Source organism: Lissotriton helveticus, chromosome 4_2, assembly GCF_964261635.1.
Source record: "Lissotriton helveticus chromosome 4_2, aLisHel1.1, whole genome shotgun sequence".
In the NCBI taxonomy this organism is placed as follows: domain Eukaryota; kingdom Metazoa; phylum Chordata; class Amphibia; order Caudata; family Salamandridae; genus Lissotriton; species Lissotriton helveticus.
The window spans coordinates 1,866,148-1,887,259 of NC_136064.1; the positions used below are offsets into that span (position 1 = coordinate 1,866,148).

Genomic DNA, 21,112 nt, shown 5'->3' on the forward strand with positions numbered 1-21,112 from the left:
CAGAAAGCAAATGGCAGAAGAAACCATGTGATAAAACCGTCATTGCTGAATTGAGAGCGAAAAGCTAACTAAAAAGCTATTTATAGAGCAAAAAACCGACTTTCTTTATACGAATATTAGTAAAGCTAAAAACTCTTCTAAAATCTCACAGGCCTCTTCTGCAAAAATGCAATTTTTGATCAGCCAAAAAAGCTGGCGTCTGACTGTGAATAATTGCTTTCACTCAGAAGTATGGCCTTTCAACAATTCGTGCCCCATCTTTAGAGAACGAGATAAAACAACCTTGCCATAACTTTTAATTCAAAGAAATCTACTTGGAGGAGACTGTGGTCCTCATAAAATCTACTAAACCCACTTCAGTCCTGGTGAACCCTGTGCCACAAGGGGTATCAAAGAAGTTCACAGATATAACACTCCATTCTTTCAAGATATCATAAATTGTTCACTTCAGAGGCCTTGATGGAAGCATGCATCATGCCTTTATTGACAAATCTACCCCTTGACCGGCTTTGCCTGAAAAACTACTGGACCATCTCACACACTCCCAGGTTGCTAAAATTAATGGTTCCAAGAACTCCAATTTGTATCCCATACCCTTAAACCTGTACATGCAATCTCTTCATCAAAACATAAGGGTCTTATATGTGGGGCTTCCCACTTATGCTGATGATTTTTTGATTATATTTCATCTGTTCTAGTTATGGATCAAAGAAAGGTTTCAGAGGTTTTTGATAAGGGGACGGATGGATTTTAACTTGTAAAACCTGAATACAGCTAAGACCCAAATCTTATGCACTGACATGAACCACTGTTTGAAACTGAACAGAGCATGCTATACATAGAGAGCAGAGAATGCTATACATCGATTAAGAAAAAATGCTCCCCCCTATCAGAATTGGATTGAGTAGCTGTAGTAAAATCCATCATTGGCTCTAACCAATAAAGCCAAAACAAAAATCTTAAGGCTGCTCACAGTGAGGTAGACAAATCAGTATTTCACATATTGAGATATGCCTATTTTTCAAAGGGTTAGTGCTAAGGCACCTCAGGGATTTCCATTGAAATGAATGTAAACTGCATGACGAGCTGACCTTGTCATTAGCATGGAAGTGGTTAAGGAAACTCCAATGGGTGCTGGTGGTGCCCATGTGAAATTTAAAATCTTTGTGCTGGCACCTAATGCCAATCGCAGTATTCTTCTCTCCTAACCGTGTAAAGAAATGTATGTTCTACATCCCAGGAAGAGTTTTACGGTCGGTTGACATAAAATTGCCTGCGTTTACTAAAAGTGTAAGGAAAAAGGCCAGACGAAGGATACTTCCTTTGATCACTTGGTCGACCAGGCAAATGCTCCAAGACAGCACAAGAGGTAATTATGTTCTCCTACAGGCCAGGAAAAGAGTTAAGACCATACTGTTGTATGGTCATGATGCCCTACTACGCTTTACTGTAATTTTTTGCCATTTCTTGATTTTTAGCCATAAATATTTATGATTGGTTTTTGTAGTAACTGTGCTAGGTTTAGGGTTAGTCTTTTCTGTCTGAGCGCCCACACGGCTGTATATGATAAATTCTGGTTGTAGAGAGGACTGTGGCATAGTGTCAACTGGTTTGGCTTTTCACTGTCTGAGTTAGAGGGCGGTTGGAGGCTTGGCAACATGATATAGTGGAATAGTCGCGTGCAAGAGGGAATCACAGTCAGTGTTTAGAGTCATAAAAAAATAAGATTTGTTTTTTTCTGCTTGAAAAGTGTTTCAAACTGATACAACTTTTTGTCGCACAAAAAGGACCATGATTTTATCATGGTCAAAAAAATGGAAGAGAAACTGAGCATCATTCATTGTGACTCAATTGACTAAGAGGGTTCAGCAACATAGAACCTTAGAAGAAAGTAATTATTCAATACATGGGTACGAAACAAAGCACAATCTGGCAGTTTATGTCTGCCTAAGCACTTTTAAAAACCTTACTGTTTCTCTTCTTTCTGCCCATCTCATCAATGCCCCACCTGAAGTTAAGATCACACTTCTACTATTTCTGCATGTTACTTTTCTGAAACTCAGAGGTGGCCAACCGGCAACACATGCCTCTCAGCAAAATCCACAAATAATAATAATTGATATCTGTAGCTCAATTACTAATCTATAGAAATTTAGTTTCACAAAAGAAGGATATCCTTATTGAAGAGGAAAAGTGGCAATGAAACAACCCAAAATCACCCACTTGAAGCCATTTTAATTGCCACAGTAAAAATTAAGATATCAATGAAATATTAAATGAGCCAGCTCTTGTCTAAGAAACAATACTCTCGACCAGACTCCTCTTAACATTGTTCTGCTCATGAAGGGGCACTGTAATTGCTTGTACTTGAATGAAAGTTGGAATTTTTCATGTCTCCTCAAGACTTTTCCTCAAAACCTTTGGTGTATAGAAAGAAAAGCATGTTTCTCTGATTTTTAACCAACATTTCTCTGAAATTGAATAAAGTGGAAAACTATCCTCATTGGATAGAATTTGGAATAACATGTATATGCCTATAATTCCACCTCAGCCTACTTGCTTTCCAAGTGCTATCACAATACACGTGTCTATTGGGTTCCTTTGCATTACAGCCTGTTCTCATATCAATGTACGTTAAAAAATAACATCTTCAGAATCTTACCTGGACATTGGTCCTTCTCCACGTTTAGCAGTAGGGTCATCTGAAAATAATACAATCTCATTTTAGACTGGGAAATATTTCCGGATGTGGTCAAAGAGAACAGATGTCATTCTGAGCAGTATGGGATTGAACACAAAACCAATTTACCAGTTGTCCTAAATTGCACCAAGGGCACCTCTTTGTAATAAAGGGCACTTAAGGCACCTGGACTGACACCAATATCAAGAGATCGCAAGAAATGTTTTACTTTGGAAATGGGACTCTCAGCATGGCCATCAAGTTGGATACAGGTTTTTTTTTTTAATTGTAAACAACTCCTGAGGATTAGAGTGGGTTTGGAGTACTTGGTTCATCTGTGTTATTATGACATGTATGTACTGTTTGCAGTTTCAAAATGTTGTGGTTGACTTTATAATCAATCTCATGTATCTGCCTCACTCTTCTTGTGTTTGTCCCTTCTCTTGAATGACTGTTTACAATCCTTATAACTTGACTGACTTTTATCCTTCCCCCTACCCACATTTAGGGAACTACTTATTCTTTTTCATTCAGCCCTTCACAAGAGTGCATGCGCTTTCTAGCTCTCTCCCTTGGTGCTGCTTACCCCCCTTCTTGGGGTATGGCTGATGAGCAGATTTTACGGGTTGCTAGTGTTATATCTCCTGCACACAAAGTTTCTTACGGCGCATTGTGACAGGCCATCTGCTTCAATCACTCAGCTTTCGTCTAAGGTAGAAGATGTTCTTAGCATGACACTTCTCCTGCAGGTCTTTAAATCTGCTCCCTGGGCTACTAGAGAGTAACAAAAGGTTGAATCATGTGGAAAGTAAATGATGCTTTGCTAGGGTTTTTCTTTACATGGACACCTCCTTGTCATTTTTAAATTCTGCTCTGGGTTCCTGTATAAAAATGTGTTTGAAAAACAAAACATACCATTTACACAAAGACTGGAAACATTTATCCCGGTATTTTGACATTTTTATTTTACCCTTTTAAACAATACTCTACAAATACTGGCAAAGTCAACATCTCAGCACTCACATTTTAAAGGCAAGACCTATTGACTTTACCACAGAGTGTTTGTTTTCCTTTCATCACTCCCTGAGAGTGCGCATATTTTTTAGCTCACTTTCCTGTGTGCTGCTCCACCCCCAAAAAACTGCTGCTGTACGCTCTGTGTTGTTCCCTCATCCTTCCCACTACTCTCTTTCTTTTCTATAATTTGTTAGTGGCTATTCCATGTGCCTCAGTAGCTCTCTCCCCTCCCCCCACTCCATTGTAACTTTCTCTCACCTGCATCCCTACCCTCTCCTCCACTGCTTCACATATCCCTTGCATAATTTTAATTTTGTGAAAATTGTATTAATTGATTTTTTAGAGGACCCGGCAGCTGTCATTTGCTGCCGGGCTGCTGTACTAAAAAATATGTTTTTTTAATTTACCAATTCAAATGGCGTCCACCATCTGGATCGGTAATTAAAACAACAACAAAAATTGCCCGAATCAGTCCCTAAGCACATGCATGCATGGTCACACATGCATGCGCATACATCATCACACATGCCACCAGTTAGAAAATCATGTGGTTGCAGCGGCTGCGTCATCACTCCTTTTTTAGGTCTCGACTAGTCTATCCCGCAGGGATAGATAGGAGAGTATATAGTGGGCAGTTCAAAATCTTTACCAACTGTGGATCACGTACAGTTCATGTGGACACAATCACGCGCATTGTCAACAGCTGCCACAATCACGCGCAGTCAACAGCTGCCACAACCAGCGCATTTTTTTAAGAGCTTCCATTTGCTCCCAGACACTTCGTGGCACCAGCCAGCACACCCCCTCCCTCTCCATATGGTTGCTCGAGTTCACGTCGGAGTGCTCTCCCCCACTGCCACATTTGTCTGTGCCTCGCATCAGACTTCAAAGGCATTCGCTCCCCCGCCCACACCTGCCACAGCAATGCCGAGAGCTTGTTTCTTCCAGTTTCCTCCTTTTCAGTTTTATTTCTTCCAGTTCGTGATTCTCTTCTTTCTTCCTTTGCCCCTCCAACCTCCGTTCTTATTCCTGCTTTTTCGTTATATCTCCTGCCCTCTTTCCACCTCGTGTTCTTCCATTTATTTATTTACTTATTTAATGCGCTTTTATATAGCGCAAACATTAACCGAAGGTTTCCTTCCCCTCCCTTGTTCCACCCCTCCTTCCCGCGTGCACCATGCAGTCCTTCCGCAGCTCACTTCTTTCCCCACATTTCTACCTGGGCTGCCTCTAATCCTGTAACCACCCTCTCCACTTTGCTGTCTCTTACTCCACGTGGCCTGTCTCTCTTCACTCATTCTCTGACTGCCTATGTCCCAGTGCCTCCTGATGCACACCACCACACACGTCACTCTCTTCACCTCTCTGCGAAGTCTCTCGTGCTCCTTCTCTCCTTCCGCTACGCCACTCCCCCTCACTATACCATTCCATTGTGCCTACTCCTCTACCCCCCACCCCCCCATCTCTGGCTATGTCTCACTTCTTCCACATCAATACTTCCCCAGCCCTCCCTTTGCTCCCTCTCACCACCTGTAAGCATCTTCAGGTGCACTCTCTTAAGTGTCCACACACCCTTTTCATGCCCTGTCCTCCCTCTCCTCATGTACCCTCTAGAGCAGCACTCTCTTTTATAATGTTCTCTCATCCACTTTCTTCGCATCACTTCTCTTTGCCTCCCATTTCTTACAATATTCCATCCTAGGGTCCTCACCGTCACTCTTTCTTCCCTTCCCTTATTACGCATCCACATTTCATTCTTTTCTCTTCCCTCTGCTTCTCCTTTCTCTTCTCCTCTCCACTATTTCCTCAGAAGCTTTTTCCCTCCTTCTTCCTATGCTCGTTCCCTCACCCTTCTCCCGCTCTCCATGCCCTTCACTTCTCCAGCCTCCATCCCATCCTCTCATCCTTATCTCATTGTTTTCGTCCCCTCTGCCGTCGTCTCTTCTGTATCTCGTTATCTTCTCCACTCTCGCCTCATTTTCTTTATTTTCTCTCCCTATGCTTATCCATCCTCATCTCATCCTGTTCTCCCCACCCTTCTTTCTCATCTTCCGATGTTCTTTCCTCGCCTTGCAGCATCCTTCTTCCCCTCTTCCTGCGTAAACCCCTTCTCTTCTCCACATCGGTTTTATTCTCTCCCTGCTCGTCATTTCTAGCATGTTTTCCGTCCCCACCGCCAGATGTTCACCTCCACTCTCCCCTCTCCATCCCTTCTCATCTCTTTCTGGCCTCACCCAGACCTCGCACCTTATTTTCTTCAGGACAGTCTGGATGCTGCACAGCTCCTCTGACCTCCCTGCCCCCTCCCCTTTGATCTCTTTCTTGCTCCTCTCCTCTCCTCTCCAGCCTCCTTTTCCTCTAGTCTCTTTACACTCCCGTCTATTTTGAGTCTCTCTCTTCCACCTACATCCTCGCCCTTATCTCATCCACCCTCTTCTCTCCACCTTCCATCCTTTTCTCCTGGTCCTACTATCCCACTCTTTATCCTCTCACCCCCATCTCTTTCCTGCCAGCTCCCCATGCTTCTCAATTTCTTCTATTTTCTTTTCTCTCTCCTTCCCCAGCTTCTGCTCTTTCTGTACTCTCCCCTCGTGATCCTGCCTCATCTTATCACCTTTTAGTTCTCCTCCCTCCATCTTCCACTTTTTCCATTGATGTTCACTCATCTACCCGCACCCTTCTCTCATCTTTAGATCCCATGCCATCTCCCACTCTCCTTCCCCCTATCTAGTCTTGTGTTTCCTAGAACTCGCAGGTATTCAGAGGGTAGGAGGCTTCTGAGTTTCTAAAAGCACTTTCCACTTCAGGAGATCTAGCCCACACAAGAACAGTCATCCCCCTTGAAAATCATCCTTCATGTGCTGAATCGCGACTCTCCAGTTCAGGCATGTGTGCTCTCTAGGGCCCAAGCATGATTAATTGTTGGCAAACTGGCCTGACCCCTACCTAGGCTAGTGACCTCTCTGTGACAAAGAGCCATGCCTTGTTTGGTATTTTGGATTAGTAAAGACAAAAATAAATTGTGGTTTGAAAGCACCATCTGCACAGCATCTGAAAAATCACTGGCAAAGCCAAATAGGTCAATAAGACAAGGCCTATTAGCTTTGCCAATGGTTGTTCGGCTATTGGTACCACATTCCGCTCTAGGGCAAGCCTAATCCAATATGCCAGATTTAAAAGAAAATAAACTTCGTCATAATCAGTCCCTGTCCACCACCAACAAAATGTCTGAAAGAAGTTCCCTATAATCAAATATAAATAGTAACACAGAATAATATTACTATTTATTAGAAGATATATTTAGTTTACATTTTAACAGCAGCATGCGAACAATGAACAGTTATTAATTCTTGGCAGACTTGCTGAATCAATCTAAGTTAATTCCCCATCTAGGATACAATACTCACCCAACTTCAATTGACAAAATCCTTTTTTTCATCCTTGCACGAAAACCAGAATAGCAAATGATTCCACTGATTCAAAGCTCAAATTAAACTGCATCACATTAGAGGGCCAGGTGACACAGGAGATTTCCTACCAAATTCAATTCTAGAGCTGCCATAGTTGAGGCAACTAACACAGCCACTTTTCTAATGAGCTTTCTAAGAAACTTTCTGTGAAGCTACAATTAATATACACCTGTGGGGCCTGGAACGATACCTAAAAGAAGCCTACATTGTTTGATGGGATTTAATACAGTTGATTGGAATTAACAGGTTAACCAAGGGGAGGAAACACACTGAAATCACTCCAAAGACATTGTTCAAATGGTGTTTAACTAATATGCTATACATGTATTACTAACACTTTTGCAATCATGAGCTAATAGTTATGTTGTATTGGTTAATTAATCAAACAAAATAAACACAATTCACATACACTCAAGCTTTGTAAGCTAGCAAGAGAAAAACAATGCTGCCACAGGACCCAATTATGGGAAATGTCAACATCTGCCAAACACCCTATTCCTAAACCAATACTGAATTGCCAGGTGGTTGCTCAGTCAACTTAACATTCGAAGGATCTCCCTCATCTCCATGTACCCTCTGCTGGTATTGGAACACTCACACTCACACTCCCTCTCCCTCCACCTCCCTCGCGGTCACAGACATCAGGCTCAACCACCTTGTTCTACCTCCACACCACAGCGGCTCTACCTGCCCTACTTTGACCATCGCGGTGGCGCCTACCACTTCTGCTACCCTCTCCTCTTGTTTACACACAGTATTTAATCCCCTCCAATTGCCTGCCCTCTTTGCTGCACAGGGCTCCTTGGGTTTCATATATACCTTCATACATATTAAAAATCAGCTTTTAACTGGTTTGCGAGAGCTAGATTCCTTAACACCATCACCTCTGATAGGCCTTCTCCTTGGCAATTGCTTTGCGAATGTGATTCACAGTAGCGTGGGAACTGCTTATTGAGTGATTCGTTCAGTGTTCAATGAAATTTGCATTTTGTTCTCTATCGAAAATGGAATTTCGCTTAGTTTGTTCTGATTATAATACACGCTTAATCTGTACAGCTCAAGATGTTGCAACAGTGCCACTGCCATTCCATCTAGCACTGGAAGATCCAGACACATTAAGGTAGGTGAAACAATCTTACTTCCAGTCTGTTTGTGCACTCAGTCCACCACATGTGCCTTCTGCAGATCCACAAAATTTATTAGCATGCAATCCTGTCAGAGTCAAAACCCTGTCATACTTGGATGCGTTCAAAGAAACTTTTAACCAGGTGCGCTCATGTAACCCTCTTGTGGTTCCAAGTAAATTACAGCACATGCTGAAATCCTTACCATGTTTGACAGATCACATCTGAAGAACCAGTCGAACACAGACGGGAAACCTACAAGGCATGCTAACAGAGGCCACTTTTAGCAACTGGGTCAAAGGAATATCCACCATGCAGTCTGTCCTAGTTCCTGACTGTATCACAGGTGGGAAATCATTCCCATGCCAGCCACAGTTCCAGCTTAAGCGAGGACTTAAAACACACAACTCCCTTGACAATGACCATACATTGACCTGAAATCGGTTGAGGCCCCAACTCTTTGGAAGATAAGGATAGATTATTTTCTTGAAGATACTGTGGAGAATTTCCCACCTGACACGTATAGGAATGCCACAGACTTTTAAATGCAGCTCTGGTTTCCACTTAGGACCACTACACATCACAGAGTCTCTTGGTCACATGGCCTCACGTGAGAAGCAGATTGCCTGCAGAAGCTTGATGCATAATTACTGGAAGAGTTGCCAACAGACTTAATAATGAAGTTGTAAACGGTACGATATGTACAGCCTGCCATCTCGCAAGACTAAATATCACATTTTGCCACAAATCCCACTCCCCTTGCCAACCCACCACTTACAATTAACCTCAGCCTTCTTACTCATAAATTAAATTCAAATCATGTTCAAAGAAAATTTGACTCTTGCAGAAGTGTTAGTCTTTGCTCCAATGATGTATGTCACAAAAGAATATGACTGATGTTTTGTGGCATTAGGTTGCAATTAACTTTCTCTCATCACACCGTCAATACTGTGAATAAGGTCAGAGTATTGGCTGTGATCTTCAACTACCCTAACCAGAATGGTGTACTATCGGAGGAAGACAAAAAATAATACTTCAGCCACCCCATGATATGACAAATAACATTACAAATGACACTAACATCAATGGTGGCATCATCGTAACACTGACGTTATCAATGACATCACTAGCAGCGTATAATTTCTTTGTTTAGATCTATTTTATTAATTAATGAAGCTACAAGGTGCTACTTCTTGCTATTAATATTGTGAGGGCAGTAATGTTGTATTTCAGGCGCCAGTTTTGGTTTGCATGTTGTGGCAGGACAAGCAACAATTCAGGAGGAGGCCGGAGGAAGGGTGAGGGCAAGAAACAACGGAATGCAGAAGGGTGTTGGAGGGATGGTGCATGCAAAACAACGGAATGGGGGAAAGGGTGGGAGGATTGAGACCAAGCAACAACTAAATGCAGGGGAGGGACAAGGCAAGCAACAATGGAATTCAGGAGGGGGTGGGACTGGCGGGGCAAGCAACAACAATAAAATGCAGGAGGAAGCAGGAGGGATGGGGCAAGCAACAAAGGAATGTAGAACTGGGTGGGAGGGACAGGGACTAGCAGCAAAGGAATGAGGAAGAGACAAGCAACAATAGCCAGACGGGGTTTGGTGAGAGACTGTCTGTAAACATATGCACTCTTATGTAGCACTGTCACGAAAAGAAAAAAGTGCCTGAAAACTCACAGGCAGTGGGACAACAATGGGAGCCTCAAGAAACCAGGTACTTAGGTCATGCTCACAGGGAAGGACAAAAACGCGAAAAGGATGTGAAGCTCTCAGAGAAGCAAGGGAGTAAGAGTGACAAAGAAACCAACCAATGATAAGCAATGGGCGGCCTCTAAGCCCCCTGTATGTAAACAAACTGTTTTGCAAGCGGCAGCACAAGTGCTGTCTCAGGCTGTATCGGATTGTGATGGGAGACAAGCACCTGGGTCTTACATTTGATGCAAACCTACTGTCGCTATTTATGTTGATTAAGGACTATGGCACACTTGGTAACACTATTTGTCACTGTACCCAAGCGGTAGTGCAGCACTGAAAGCATCATGAATTTACAAGCTTAGACCCACAACCCAAAGGCATTATGGTCAACTGGGCCCAGGCCCATGTCATGTAGATCACTTGCAGCTGCAAGCGATCCACTTAAATGCACTAATCCTGTTTTGACTGGTAAACTCCTCATTTTAATGCACACATTAAAACTACAAGTCCTAGCATGCTAAATTCTGTCAGCTGTAAAGTCACCATCTTAACGTGGGGAGACCTGGCAGACATGCCAAAGAGTGGCGTCCTCAAAATGTGGCAGCAGGTCCATCTTTGTTATGTTACACCACCATCCTTCCATCAAAACCCTGTTCTGTACGTTTGAAATTCAATATTCAACCTCATTCCTGAAACCCGTAGCAGAACACTGAGGGTATACAGGCAGCAAGTGCGTGCATTCACACCGCGACAGGGTACTTCCGGTCTTCAGGGCCAGCTACACACAAAGGGCGAGGATGAAGGCAGAGGCACCTACCGCCGTACAGCCAGTGCTCCTCCTCGTCGTCCTCCGCCGCCGCGGGGGCGGCCACGGCTGCCGTTTCCTCCGGAGTGGCTGCTGCGGGGGCCTCGAGCTCGGTGGCCATGGCTGCCTGCGCGCGCGGGGTTGCGGTAGAACGTTGCCCGGGAGTGTGGAACGTTAGCCCGGCGGGCGCACGGGACGGGGCCCGGCGAGCATCTCACGGCGGCGCGAGGACCGAGCAGCAGCTGGGCTTCTATTCGGGGCAGCTGGGCATGGCGGCTCGCTGCATGGACCCCCAGGGATGGTAAAGCCGGCTCACGAGAGGGAAGGCGCTGCTGCTCCTGCCTCCACGGCCGGCGCCAGAACTCTCCCTCGGCTTCCCCCGTAGGAACACAGGAATGGGGAGAGCGCCTAGGTCCTAGCGCCTCCCCACACTCCACGGGCAGCATCTCTCTCAGCGCGGGGGCCATGGCAACCCGCTGTCACCCGAGGCCGGGGAGCACAACAGGCCGCCCGGGTACCCTGGGGGTGCGCGCAGAAACAGCGCCTCGGTCTGCAGGGAGCGTCCCAGCTGGCGCGTGGAACTTCATTTTTTATGTATTTGTATTGTCTGTTGCATCAGAGCTGAGAGGCTCCATCCAGCTCATGGCATTAGGTGAATGTATGGCAAAGGTGCGGCAACTTTCCCCGTTTAAAAATAGCTTCATATGTTGTAGAAAGTATGTTAAACCTAAAGGTGAATCACTATATTAAATCGTTAGATGACGTAACCTCCACAAAACTTGTAGATTGGCACCGTGATGCTGCACGAGGTGCACATTATCAACAGGAGAGAGAGGGATAATGTAAAGGAAAAACACCCTTGGTCCCCCAAAAAGGTAATGTAAACAACGAAAGGGTGTGACTACTTCAATAACAAGAGAGGGAGCATTGGAACAAATAAATACATCTTCCTTGATTTATATAGAAGGCCCTCACTCACCAACCTAGTTGGTGACATGCTTCATCATTGGGCCACACCGGGAGAGGCCGAATGCCTTCCCGGTATGCTTCGATGCCAGAATTACTGCGGAGCTAGTTTGTGAAGAGTGAAAGGGTGACAATGTGATTTTTAATAATTTCTGGATTGTGTCACAAAAAGTTTTATCGAGTGGCTAATCAGACACATTAAAAGCGGAAGGCAGCTAAATAAATTGTTCAGCTACTTCCTTTTAGGTGGGGTCAACATGTTCCTGCCAGCGTGGTGTCAGTTACCTGGCATTCTTCAGGATCTAGGAGCTAAACCTCGGCGGTATGGGCGCACTAAGGCCCACCCTGACCTGAGGACGTGAAAGTGAAAAAAGGTGTAAAAAATGTGCAATCATAAAAATGGAGGGTTGCTCTATTTTGAGAAACCGGTTTGCACCTGTGGAAAGAAATGACAATAACAAACAGAGAGAGAAGACAAACGAACAGTTAATTACTAGTTTGCGCAATTTGTTTGTTACAGGTATACCATGCTCTTCATGATGTGCTCTAGTGCTCAGAGTTAAACAATCACCTGATGCTTAACCTGTACTCATTAAGTTATGAGATGTGATGTAACTGGCCCATACAGTTCATGTGTACGATATGGGCGATCAATATCAGTATAGTACTATAGCAACTGCACGCCAACTAGGGCGTTTAGCGGTATTGCGTGTGTTTGGTAGATGATCAAGATGCCAAAATGGCCCATGAGCCTCTGCGGCGTGGCAAGGGATCCCCAGAACACATGCAAGTAGGTAAAAGTTAAAAATGCAATTAAAAGTCTCACGTTTGATGCGAGTGATCCTCACACCATGAGTCTCGGGAGGGGGGTGGTGGCGAAATTGGCACCTCCTGCAAAGGAGGAGGGAAAGGGGTTAATTTTAGTCCATAATATAGGGCTAGCTGGTAGCACTAATTACTTAGCTGCGTATTCGTTGTAGAACTCACGCCCGCGTCGCCAGGCACCCTCTCGATACCTGCGTGTCTCCCTCTGTTACCGGACCCCGAGGATGAGAAGTCAGGTTTGGCCGCGATATTTAAGGAAACCGGGACATACGCGTCTACGAGGAGGCAGGGGGCGCGGCCGCATACGTCACTGCGTATGGGTGAGCCCCATAGCCAATCACGGGGCGCGTTTAGAGTGAGGAACACATTGTGGGCAGATTAGTCTAGACCGCTAACCTTTGCGTCTAGGAGATTTCAACAAACTTTATTGAAGAGCGAGGCGAGACGAGGTGCATCAGCTGGTACTGCAATCCTATTTGTGTCGGTTTCTGGCGCCTCGACCATAGGATAGGGTAAAGAGTAGGTGTGGATGAATAATCCTGTTGCGCCGGCAAAGTCCACTGAGTTTTGCCCACACAGTTCCAGTAAAATTCCGCCAACCGGTGCACGGCTAGCCAACGTTAAGTCGGTGAGGGAGAATTTGTGTCCCCTAGTTCGATTTTTGAGTGCTAGAAAGCCTCTCGGGGAGATTTTTCAACACGGACAGTCACAGCAGGTTGCGCCAGTTCGCACTGAGAAAGCTGCCGCTCAAGTGGAAGTAGAAGCAGCACCCTTTGTTGCACTGTGTGGAGTTGTTTTTGCTGATTTTACAGCGTGGAACAAGCTCCCAGCGATAAAAATCAGTGCGAGTAGAGCAACATGCTGAATTCCGACCACTTGCGGAACTATACGGAATTGCACAGTTTTTATGTAACTCCATGGAAATTCGTGGAGTTCCGCCCATCCCTCGTAAAGAGTGCGATTGTGTGACCTGGAAATGATGTACATAAGCAAATAAAAGCGACCGCCGGGTTTCTGTATGCCATTTCGCACTTTGGCCAATCACAGTGCTGACCGTGTGAACCAGCTCACCTATTTCAGACACTCACCCCCAGTACAGATCTCTGTACTGGGGTGAATGTACGACATTGTTCTGTATTCTGTCCATCATTTGTTGTTTTTGCATTTGTCACCCGAGTGGGACAAGTATGCCCAGACGTGGGTCCCGTGCTCTCCATCCCACTGGAAACAAGCTATCCTGGCTGATGAGGGCTGAAAGCCCGAAACCGGTCCTAGGATGCTTGTTTCTAGTCCAGGGAGGATCCGGCCTGGCAGTTCGGGCTGGACTGTTCCTATTGGGCGCAGGGTCAAGACTGATTTGCATATGGGTGGGTCCAAACTGGAATGGCATGGTGAGCAAAAAACGATGGATTTAGGCCCAGAACTCTGTACTGGGGTGAATGTATGACATTGTTCTGCATTCTTTCCATCAATTGTTTTTGCAATGTGTCACAGATCAACAAGAAAATATAACTGCGACTCATAAAAAATTAAACTGAATAGGGAGTAATGAGGCTCAAACCTTGGTATCCAAAAACACCACTTTCAGATTCAATCTGACAGCCAGAGAAGAACAGAACAGACCGGGTGCCGGTTTTCAAGAGAGATGAGTTCAGTGTATGAGTCTATGCTGCCAAGCACTCAAACGGTGTGCCCCAGATACTCATACACAACCATTGGCACCAGAAGATGGGCCTTTCCTTTCTGTTGTTTTGCTGAGGCAGAAGCACTGGTACGGAGATGCTGCACGCCCAGGCGCACCACAGACAAAATGAACTGCAATAGCACCAATTACACCCAGCGAGCACAGGGGGTAGCACTTCTCTCAGGTACCTAGGAAGAGGGTGTTGGGCACCAGACCCTGCCGTTTGCCGCCCAGCCTTTCCAGGTAGACCGCAGTGAGAGGCCATGCCTGAAAAACAGAGGCGCACTACAGGACACAGATGCCGTGTGTGCAGCGGTCCCTACAGGGCACACTAGGCTGAAATGACTGCAGCACCCTGAACAGCCTGAAGTTCACGCATTGGTAGGGTAGCACCACGAGGCGCCCCAGGGCACACAATCATGAGCGTACATGGCGACTGGAGGAAGACAAAAACACCCACACTGGTCTCTGCAACCAGTGGGGCAATGAGCAGAGAAGCCAGTATTCTTGTATGAAAAGAGTGACTTGACCCCATCTCACGTCTCCTCCACTTGGGGTCGGCTAGTATAAATGCAATGCCATGGATGTACAGAGCAGCCTGACAATTAGAAATTCACTGCATCCCAAATAAAAGAGAGACGTTTCTGAAAGGAGCCATGCTGAATTGCTGGGCACTCTGAGCACCTTGTGCTGATGGCAAACGCACTGGCAATTGAACCCTTCGTCAACGCAGGAACCCCTTCAGTGCAAGCACCCAAATGGAGATTGGGTAGATGGGTAGATATAAATTGTACTTTGCCACCACTGCAGTGGAAGACAACCGTTAAGGGCCTCTGTTGCTGCAGCTCGCTGGTTCTGATATCTATATGCTTCCCCACACACTTCCTGCAGGGCTGTCACACACTTATGCTACCACAGTCATAGTGCTCAGAAATCATTTTGTGCCTATCGTGCACCCTGACAACGAAAGGTTCATATCCCACCAAGCGCGGCAGGTACCAGAGACGCTGGCGGATGCTTTCTACTGGAACTGGCGGACACATGCACATTCTAGGATGAAACACAAGAGGTACAACGGTGTGCTTCAATAAAGTTAAGGGAAAGAATCCTCCAGAAACCAGAGAAAGCGTGTACTGGACATCCTGACGCTGACAAACTGAGGTGGCAAAGTGAGCTAAAGAATGATGGGTTCAACGCAGATCTGTGACTGGGGGTGAGTGTCTGAAAAGTTTCAGCGCTCCGTCCATCATCTCTTTGTGTATGCTCAAAAGAGCCGTCACATCCTCAAGCATCTGACATGGAGGAGGCCCTACAAAAGGGGTTGGTGATGGGCGGAGCATCTGAACCAGTCAAACACTCACACCCAGTCAACAGATCTGGGTTAAATCCATCACCGTTCTTTAGCTTACTCTGCCACCCCAGTTCAGGCATGGCCATATGCAAATCAGTCTGACCCTGTGCCTCATGGGAACAGTCAAGCCCTAACTGCCAAGCCAGGCCTTCCCTGGACCAGAAACAAGCTTCCTAGGACCGGTTTCTGGCATTTCAGCCGTCGTTAGCCAGGCTTGCTTGAATCCAGTGGCAAAGTGAGCAAGGGACTCACGTCTGAGCATGGAGGAGGCCCTGCATAAGCCCATCAAAAGTGAGCCGCTCAGTGATTGCTGGTGCGAGGAAAGAAGTGTGAACCACTTTGCCAAGGTCTGTAACGCCACCAGCAATATAAAGCAGAGCAAATACTCAGCGGTCAACGTGGTGACCGACTTCCTAGAGTAAGGTGAAAGTGACAAAGCTGAGCAAAGGGCATGTACACACCATATTTTGCTGTTGGCAATGTCCAGAGACTCATTTGCCCACACAGTGCCAAGTCAAAATGAGAACTGAGCCAGTGACTGCTATTCTAGACACGGGGCCTACATTGATATCATGGCCAAAGAGACATATGTGACTCTAAGGCCCAACCAACCTTAATCCAGAAAAAGTCTAAGTGTATGCCTATGGGCAGACCCGATCACTGCCTTTAGCCGGCATGTTTGTGACAAACATCTCGCACAGCTAGATCACAGCAAAAGTATACATCACCCATGAGGGGTTGTATGACTCCACAACACATGCCATTAAATTGCGGTTGTAACAACGTAAGTGTTGTTACAACGTGTTACCATTACAACGCAAACTTTAACCACGCATACACCTTTACACCGCATGCCTTTACAACAAATTTTGTTGTAAAAGAATGTTTAGTAAAAGCATATGCGTGATTAAAGTTACGATTGAAAATATAATCATTTTACAGGCAAATTTATACACTATATATGTATACATAGTAGGTTTATATTTCCCTGTAAAATACTTAAAAATTACTTCTAATTTCATAGTATGGTAATGCAAAAAAATATCTAAAACTAAACTAATGTACTTACTTTTAAATGTTTTTATATATTCCACACACAATGATGTGTGATGAAATATATTAAACCATATATATAAATATATATGTATATAGTTTATATAAATGTGAATACATATATATATTTAATCCACACACACACATATATATATATATATATATATATATATACACACACACACACACACACGCACACACACACACATTTACATAAAATATTTTATACACACATTTTCTAAAAATCCAACAACCCCTACCCACCACAAAATTATCCTTCCACCCCAAAACCCCTACCCACCCTAAACCTTAAAATACTCTTTGCACGCCAAAACCCATACCCGCCCTACTCCCTAAAAATACCCTTGCCACCCCAAAACCTCTACCCAACCTAAACCCTAAAATTAACATTGGCACCTCAAAACCCATACCCACCCATACTCAGGGCACAAATTTGATCCTATTTTTTCTAACGACCCTCGGATCACAGTACCCAAAACAATCCCTGTTCCCTGGTCGGACCATTTCCTTATCCCCTTCAGGCTACCCAAACACGTCCAGCAAACCAAGGTTAGGGCTCAGGCAATCGGTTCTAGAAGCTGGCCCAAGCTAGTCCCTGAATCCTGGAGAACAGTTTTGAGGGACAATATCCCCAATTTTGCGTGAAACCTAGAAGAGGTCTATCAGCAATGGGAGGGCTGGATTACCGAGTCATTAGATGTTTGCATCCCAAGAAAGTAACCAATAGCAAACAAATCCTAAAAAAGCCCCATGGTACAATGACCAACTAATTTCACTGAAAAAACAATGTAAAAACTGGACAGACTCTGGAGGAAGGAGTACGACCCTATCCTAAAAATTCAATATAAATCCACAATTAGGTCATATCACAATGAAATGAAGATGGCGCAAGCTAAATAATATGAAGAAAAAATTACCCAGGCTTCAAACTCCCTGAAGGAATTATTCAGAGTGGTCAAAACTTTGACCAACTCCCACAAAAGCAATAATATTTCTCTTGCCACAAAAGAAAGATGCAACGACATCATATCTATGAAGCAAGGAGATGATGGACAGAGTGCTGACATTTTTCAGACATTCACCCCCAGTCATAGATGTGGGTTGAATCCATCATCCTTCTTTAGCTTACGTCCCCACCCCAGTTCAGACACAGCTATATGCAAATCAGTCTTGACCCTGTGCCTCATGAAAGAGTCCAGCCAGAAATGCCAAGCTGTGTCTTCCCTGGACCTAAAACAAGCATCCTAAGACCGATTTCGAGCCAACAGCCCTCATCAGCCAGGCGAGCTTGAATCCAGTGGCAACGTGAGCAAGGGACCCATGTCTGGGCATACCCTGCCAACTTATGGTAAACAAAGCAAACACTTAGCATCTTTCTTTAAAAGGAAAGAAGACATATCTATGAAGCAAACACAAGAAGATGATGGACGGAGCGCTGAAACTTTTCAGACACTCACCCCAGTCACAGATCTGGGTTGAATCCATCATCGGTCACTTCGCCACCCCAGTTCAGACACAGCTATATTCAAATCAGGCTTGACCCTGTACCTCATGGGAACAGTCAAGCCCGAACTGCCAAGCCATGTCTTCCCTGGACCGGAAACAAGCATCCTAGGGCCGATTTCGAGCTAACAGCCCACATCAGCCAGGCTAGCTTGAATCCAGTGGCAAAGTGAGCAAGGGACCCACGTCTGAGCATACCCTGCCAACATAGGGCGAAGATTAGTTGCAGAGTTTTATAGTAACAAAGGTTGATCTTGCTAGTTTGTCCACTTGGGTATTCATTAATAATTTGGAGCCCATGGTCATTACGAGGTTTCTTATTTCCTTTGATACTTTAGGCAGTGTTCCCAGATCATCGGGCCAAACGGCGAGAGGGTCATAATGTTTCCAATCGCCAAACGTGAGTATTTCCGTGTTTGAAGCATTTAGTTTGAGATGGCTCCATGTCATCCATTGATCCACGGCTCTCCTATGTCTTTGGGGCATTCCAGTTGAAGGAGTATTTGCGTGTCATCTGCATAGTTATATCAGGTGAGGTGAAATTGATTGATCGGGGCCAGTAATGACTTCATGTAGATGTTGAAAAGCATGGACGAGATGATAGAGCCTTGAGGGACCCCTGCTTTTGTGAAGTACATTTTGGACAAGGAAGGGAGGTATGGATGACATTAGTTCTATTGCGAAGGTAGGATGTGATACAGTCTAGAGCAACCCTCTCTATGCCGGCTTCATTGAGTCTTTGTGTCATGGTCAACCGTGTCAAAGGCAGCCGCCATACCCCAGCTAAGCTCAAGGACAATCTGAGCAGCTGGTTTGGGTGAGGGCAGGCAATAGAGGCTAAAAAAAAACTAAATAGTCCAAACAACACTGAAGGGCTACTAAATTGAAATGTAAGCGGCTCGAGCTACTCAGTTTCTCAGCGAGCTATAGGTATCTCGCGATCGACTGGTTGGAGACCCCTAATCTAGCCAATTTTGTACAATATGATTGGGCCAGGATAATACCAGCCATCTAACAGATGGGGGAGGAGGAGAGGAGGAAGACATGGGGAGGATGATAGGGATGATGAAATAGTCTGACCAGGTTGAAGGTAAAGGCTTCTGGACCTAATGGTTGAGGATGTTAATAAAAACAAGGTTGGTGGTGGGCCCCTTTATCATGAATGGAGCCATCAATCAATCAATACATTTGTAAAGCGCACTTCTCAAAGCGCTGGGTGGGGTTGGGGGGGACGGAATGCTGCTACTGCTCGAATAGCCAGGTCTTGAGGAGCCTCTTGAAGGTCAGTATGTCCTGGGTTTGCCGTAGGAAGACATTTGTTTCATAACGGAAACATGGCTCCATGAAAATACATCCCCTGACATAGCGACTGCTTTTCCACCGATATATCAGCTAACTAGATTAGATAGAGAAGCAGGGAGAGGGGGGATTAGCTGTGGCCACTAAGGGAATATTAGGAATTATTGTTTTAGAGTCTTGGAATATGGACAAAGTGGAAATACTGGTTTTTAAAATTATGACCCAGGAGTCTGTAATATGGACCGGGCCTTAGTCTATAGGCCCCCTGGTCAAAAAGCCAATTGTGTAAATCTCCTAGTGGAATTTATTGCGCCATATGTCCTCGGCGCAAAAACTTCATCCTCATAGGTGATTTCAATTACCATGTGGACCTATCACAGAACCAAGATACTGATCAACTGCTAACATCATTACAGACATTAGGACTGAGCAGTGGTGCACAAATCTGCACTGTGTTGTACATTGGGAAGAATTGTGAAGTTCTTACTATTGGCTTTGATGTGGCCTCATGGCATCCTAAATCCTGAATCTGCCTTGCTTGAGCTTTTCTGCACGCAGACAGGCCCCGAGAGTGTTTGCAAGTTGCTCGGGTTCATCACGTTCAAGGTTTGTTTTGTGAGAGATTGTTTAATGTACCCTGGAAGGCTTTAGTAAGCTTTGTCAAGATATAGGCTGGAACATGTGAGAATATATAGGGAACGTGGGAACTCCTTCTTTCCGTGGAATGCTTGCCTGGAAAATGGCCAGTTCCAGTAAGTTTCCTTGGCGTAGAGGGGAAGACTCTCGAACCTTCTAGTGTGTTTTGAGACTATAAAGCTGAGGGTTGTTGACAGGCAGCTTGGGAGTACACTTGTGGAATAGACGTATTGCCACAAGAATCTGGATTTGAGTCCAGATCGCGAGTCCATTGCCTGGCTGTTACGGTCTCCTCCAGCTTGAGTTGGCAAGGATGTCAAGTGAACGATCAGGTGAGGTGATTTGTTTCTAACTAGTGCCATTGTGATGCATGGTTCCAGTGGCTGTGGTTATTTGAGGTGTCTTCTTTGAAATGTGTGAGGGACTCAGAGTGCATATCCAAAATAATCATTTGATGTATTTAGTATATTACCTACTGGCGGTCGCCAGTAGGTATATATAGTTAGGATTTTTTCTCTATGGGATTTTTGAAAATTCTATGTCTAATAACTTTGGCGTTTGTGGACGGAATTGGCTGAAATTTGCAGGAAAATGGAACATTTTGTTTCTGAGCAGCCACTGAAAATTTGGGGGGGGTTTGTCAATGGGGGGCTGAGAAAAAAGGGGGGTCCCAAAACGTGTTTTTAACATTGAGTTTTCCATAGGGCGGTTGGCCTCACTTTTAGCCCGAACGGCTGAATGGATTTGCACGAAACTTGGCAAAATTGTAGGGACTGGTAGCCCGATGTGCCTTTTGTAGGTCTCAATATATGTGCTACAGTGGATTTTGAGAAATTAACGTTCAAAAAAAGATATATATCTGTAACAGCGGACCGGGCAGCGCTCCGGTTCGCGGACTTTTCGCGCAACGGAGCTTTGTGAAGCGAAGCTGATTGGTTCTCTGGCGTCTGTGAACATTCCAAACAGTCCGTAGCGGCCGCCA

The 21,112-nt window shown here is 45.1% G+C and overlaps 1 protein-coding gene across 2 annotated transcripts in view; it reads right to left on the reverse strand.

Annotated features, from left to right (window-relative positions):
- LOC144752168 (uncharacterized) overlaps positions 1-21,112 on the reverse strand; it is a 273,397-nt gene that overhangs the window by 189,512 nt on the left and 62,773 nt on the right. Inside the window, exons 1-2 of one of the 2 annotated variants that reach the window (XM_078640096.1) lie at positions 10,805-11,257; positions 2,663-2,702 (exon numbers count right to left, since the gene is read on the reverse strand). In XM_078640096.1, the coding sequence (XP_078496222.1) occupies positions 2,663-2,702; positions 10,805-10,913 (149 nt within the window). In that variant the 5' untranslated portion in view covers positions 10,914-11,257. Of the gene's footprint in view, positions 1-2,662; positions 2,703-10,804; positions 11,258-21,112 lie in introns of those variants that run through there. The other variant, XM_078640097.1, reaches the window with a different exon arrangement.